The 5191-nt window shown below is 60.5% G+C and overlaps 1 protein-coding gene across 1 annotated transcript; it reads left to right on the top strand.

The window, feature by feature from the left end:
• Positions 1-5: 5 nt before the first annotated feature.
• BXZ73DRAFT_86015 (uncharacterized protein) lies at positions 6-1343 on the top strand (the record flags this gene model as incomplete). The annotated part of the gene is made up of 4 exons (XM_048024048.1): positions 6-77; positions 128-251; positions 356-693; positions 732-1343. Coding segments are annotated over 4 exons (1146 nt in total), but the record flags the coding sequence as incomplete, so codon positions are not given.
• Positions 1344-5191: the final 3848 nt, after the last annotated feature.

Below are 5191 nucleotides of genomic sequence, written 5' to 3'. Positions count from 1 at the left end.
CCCAGGGCCTCAAGAAGACGCTCAACGCTAACCCCGCGCCCCCCTGCGGCCCTGTCCGCTGGGTGCTGCAGTCCCGGGTAAGTCCACACCACTCCCGCCCCCCCATCTCATCGCTGACCCTTTACAGTGCGACAAATGCCAGTCCGGGAAACACAAGTGCCCGGGAAACGGTATCGGACCCTGCAAGAGGTGCAGAAAGGGCACCGATCCGTGCACGCTTTACGGAATCCGCGCCGATGGCGCTTTCATCGGTGAGTCGTCATTTCAATCTCCTGCATTTCCACCTCCCCCTCTCCCTCGCTGAGCACATCGCGGCGCACAGTGCCCAAGGCCGGCTTCGTCGGCTGATTCACAGGCCGCACCATCTTCGTCCTCGAAGACCTGCCGGTGAACGTGCAGATCGTCGCTCAGGCCGCGATCGAGTACGTTCTCGTCTGGCTCGCCAAGGCGGACTACGAAGCCAACCCGAGCCTCGCCCCCGACGCCGCCCCTCCTTTCCGCGAGGGCGAAGCCTACCCGGCGTACGCCAAGTGGGATCGGCAGCAGGCCCGCGACTGGGCCGCCAAGGTCCTCTTTGACAAGAAGAGGAAACTCGTCTTCGCCGGCGTGAAGACGTACTGGACGAACGGGTCTGATGAGGGCTCGGGCACGGCTGGCGCACCCGCGACGTCGTCAAGTCGTGGCGCAAGATCCGTATCGGCATCACCGTCCTCGCTCCACCTGCCGACGAGGCCTCTGCTCCGTCCCGTGCGCGGAAGTCCTCGCACACCGCCGCCCCCCTCCCTGGTCCCTCCCTCACGCGCCCATCCGCCGCTGCCGCCGCCACCGCGCCCGTCCCCGCGCCCGTCCCCGTCCCCGTCCCCGGTCCCTCGGCGCCCCGGAAGCGCAAACACGACTCCAGCGGTGATGCTCTGCCGAGGCGGAAAGTCGCCAGGACGTCCGGGAAGGCCGCCGCGATCTTGGCCGACGCCCTCGACGACGACGAGCCTGGGACTAACGAGGAGATCCTCGACGCCCTCCGTCACGCTCACCCCGCCGGCGACGACCTCCCGTGGCCAGAGTTGTACGACATCCTCAACATCGTCGAGGCCACCTCCGTTGAGAAGGCCGCCGCTTTAACCCGACTCGAGGAAGCGGCGGGTGTGTTCAGCGCAGCGCTCAGCGTCGCATCCAGCAAAGCCAAGGCGCACGCTTCCAGTCTCGTCTCGCTGCGCCTTTGGGTAGGAAAACACAAGCAGAAGGACAACGAGCAGGACGACAGCGAGCAGGGAGAGGGTGAGCAGGACAGCAACAACAACAACAACAACAACAACAACAACAACAACGAGGAAGACGACGAGTAGATACGCTACGTACGGCGTTCTTGTTGCATACTATGTAATTCATACAAGCGTTGCCGCGCTTGTCGCGGCACCCTTTCCATCATGCTCCGATGGGCGGGTGCGGACGGACGAGCTGCATGCACACACGTCGCGGGCGCAACGCGGTGAGGGTGGAATCTGCGCCAGGCCCGCTCGTACGCTCGAGCTCGCGCCCGTGCACCTCGCGGTCCGCGCGCCACGTCTCCTCTACAGCCGTGAATTGCGGGTCCTTTCCGCCGCCGCACCCGCGCGCGTGTCCATGAACGGTCGCGGTGGAGGCACCGCGGCGGGCGTCGGTGCCACGCGCCGAACGCGAGCCAGCGCACGCGAGGGCCATGAGTGCCATCGTGCACTACCCTGAACCCGATCGTGTTGCAGGTACCGAAGTGCTGGATGTTGAGGGCGAGCAAGTACTGTCGCGGCGACGCAAATTCAGTGCGAAGGACTGAGACCTTGAAGATTTCGTACACTGGACTCTACAGCCTGGTCTATATCAGGGACAGAAATACACCAACACATGACGTCAATGTGCGCAGAAAGAATTCACGATGACAGAACGTATCATCTGCTTTTCTGTGTGCAAGCAAAGCCCCGATCACGCATGGGGCTTCGCGATCGGTGAAGGGAAAGTGTGAATACACACCAAACAAAGGCACTACAGGAGAATTAAATCAAGTAGAGCGCCATTAGAAGTGCTAGGAAAGCAAAAACAATACCGATCACCGATCCACCACATATCCGTAATACGTTGTTCATCATCTCTCAATATCGACTTGTTATTATTCCTTTTCAAGTGCCTGTCCTGAATGGTACAGCTTCACGTCTGAGTAACATCTCGCACACATCCGGAAAGATACAAAGAAAGGTCCGCTGGTACTCGATGTGCGCGAATGATCGTCGACATTGGAACGTAACAAGTCATGGTACAAATATTCGCGATCTATCGCGGACATTAGAACACAACGAAATCGTACGCGGATGTGTGTGATCTATCGCGGACATTGTATGACACCTTGTCGCCAAGCATACGTACGCATGAGACACGCAGTCGCGCATATCACACCATGCATGTGGACAAACGATGGAGATGCTAGCCATGTGCGCGTTCTATCGCGCACATTGCATGACATATTGCCACTGCGTGAACTCCTTTCTTGCACACTCGGGTTATGATCATGGATAGATTGCCGAGCCGGGAGTTATCCAGGTGTGCATATGAGATCTCACGACCCCAGGATAAGTCCGAACTCCGACCCGAAGCCTGAGCTATCCCTGGAAGTGATGTAAACGGAGGATATCCCGGGCGAAATCTATTGTCTTGCCTGGTCTGGAAAGGTAATTATCAACCAGCCAGTTCCGCAGGATAGGCTGTGCATAGACAGTGTAAACAGAGAGCATACGCTGTCTAGCCCCAGCATCCCCGCACGACGAGTTCCTCGTCTGACAGCCACTCGCTTGGTGTAGCGGCCATGTTCGCAAGAATTGTCGCGGATGTGCGTATGAGTAAGGTAGTACCGGCGCAAACACGACTACGTCAGGTTAGTGTTGCGATAGCTCGGCTCGGCTCGGCTGGCTGCGCCAGCCGGGTCATTTGGCTGTCAGCCGGGATGGGAAAATCGGCTCAGAACGAGCCTCCCACGAGGGGAGAGCTTGACGCCTAGGCTCGATCATCCAGCCGTTCTCGTTGTGACCTCCTCTGACGGCTGGTCAAACTCGTAGGGGAGCCTCGCAGGAGACCCATAAAAGGCAGTCACGTGATGTGCATGCCCTCCTCTCGCTTCACTCCCCCGCCCAAACGGGCTTGTTGGGGCACGCCGCCCTCCCCAAGCCCCACGCGCGAGCTCGCGCGCGATCCCAGGGTGTGCGCGAGTGCGTGGCTAGTCGCGCGGAGTGTCGCGCGGAGTGTCGCGCCGCTCCTGCAAACCTAATGCTCGCCTCACTGACGGGTCCCTCAGGCTGCAGTACTAGTGCGGCAATAGAACACTGAAATGACTGAAAGTGTGGTATTAATTCTGTTAAGGTGCGATGTAAAATGATCTAGGTGCTCTACGGACAGACATGGACTGCGCCCCCGGCGCGGGTGTAGGATGTAAACGTCGGGCAGATGTGCGGGGAGCAGAGTTCCCTGGCGGCCCACCGCCAGGGATGGAACATGGACGCCCGACTCGTCGCGCTGCAGTACGTGACGGCTCAAAACGCAGCATAGGAGATCGTAGTGTGTCGATTTATGAGGAATATTTGTACATAGACATCCGAGTTGATGAGGGAAAAGGAAGACGGTGAAGCTGGGATAGTAGCCGGTGCTGCATGTACATTGGACGAGAACCGTCACTGACAGAATGGGTGGTATATCTCAAGGCCATACTTGTGCACACCAGAGGACGCTTGTGAGGTTGTGTCGGAATCAGGACGAACATCGCCCAGGAGAGCGAGGCGAGCATTGGGTCTGCAGGAGCGGCGCGACACTCCGCGCGACACTCCGTGCGACTAGCCACGCACTCGCGCACACCCTGGGATCGCGCGCGAGCTCGCGCGTGGGGCTTGGGGAGGGCGGCGTGCCCCAACAAGCCCGTTTGGGCGGGGGAGTGAAGCGAGAGGAGGGCATGCACATCACGTGATTGCCTTTTATGGGTCTCCTGCGAGGCTCCCCTACGAGTCTGACCAGCCGTTAGAGGAGGTCACAACGAGAACGGCTGGATGATCGAGCCTACTTGACGCCAGCAGCCAGAATGGACTGATGGCTGAGCCGCTGGAAGAGCCGGTCTTGGGCGCCTCCTCCCAAGACGGAAGACCGGCTCTTCCAGAATATTTCCAGCTCGGTCGCTGGGCGCCCAGAGAAAGGGATTTATGCGAACTCTCTGATGTTCCTGCGCGATGCAAGCGTAGGATTGGCAACGAAAATACATTTATTAGTGGTAACAGTAGAAGGAATGAGACGAGGGGCGATCGACAAGCGAACACTACTACGTAGTGGCGACAGCGGAGCAGGTGGAAGCGGAGGGCCGAGACAAAATAGGAGGCAAGGCAGCTGACCACAGGAGGTAGAGCACAATGTGCTTGCCAAATGGCGTGCAAGACTGGAGGAGGGCGACTTGGAGGGGGCGAGACAGAGGGCCAGGATAGGGCAGCGGGGCAGTGGGACGCGGTGCTCCGCCCGCGCCGCCCGCGGGTGGCACGTGCTCACGCAAATGAGCGGAACGCGCGCAAGAGCAGTGGAGGGCAAGACGAAGGAGAGCGAGGTGGAGGCAGAGGGTGAGGAGAGGACGCCGTGCCGAGCCCGCGCGAGTCGGACGTGCGCGCAGAGCAGGACCCGCGCCAGAGCAGAGGAGGGCAAGGTAGAGGGCGACACATACTCCGGAGGGCCGTGATGAGGCGGAGGAGGCAGAGTGCGATGCCCAGGGACGCAACGTGGTGGAGGAGGGCGATACGGAGGCAGAGGTGGGCGACACGAGATGGAGGACCAAGAGGAGGAGGGTATGTGGGCAACATAAACGCGGGGGACCCAGGGCTCGCGAGAGGACGCAGAGGGCCGGAATGAGGCGGACAAGATGGTGGGTGACGCGAAGGTGGGTGACGTGAAGGTAGGCAATACAGATGGAGGGTAGCACAGAGGTGTGCGAGGCAGAGGCGGACGGCGCGGAGGCGAAGGAGAGCGGATGCGGGCAGCGTGCAGGTGGGCGACGTGCAGACGCAGGTGAGCGGCGCGCAGGAGGTGGGAGACGCACAGGCGAACGACGCGTGCGAATCACGTGGGCGACGCGAACGAGAGGGTCGAGGACGGGGGCAGCGTGGATGGGTGAAGCAGGAGGGAGTGCAGGCGGCCCCCATAT

This window comes from Epithele typhae, assembly GCF_022376455.1.
Source record: "Epithele typhae strain CBS 203.58 chromosome Unknown BXZ73scaffold_727, whole genome shotgun sequence".
Lineage (NCBI taxonomy): Eukaryota > Fungi > Basidiomycota > Agaricomycetes > Polyporales > Epitheliaceae > Epithele > Epithele typhae.
This window is presented reverse-complemented; position numbering and strand designations above follow the sequence as displayed.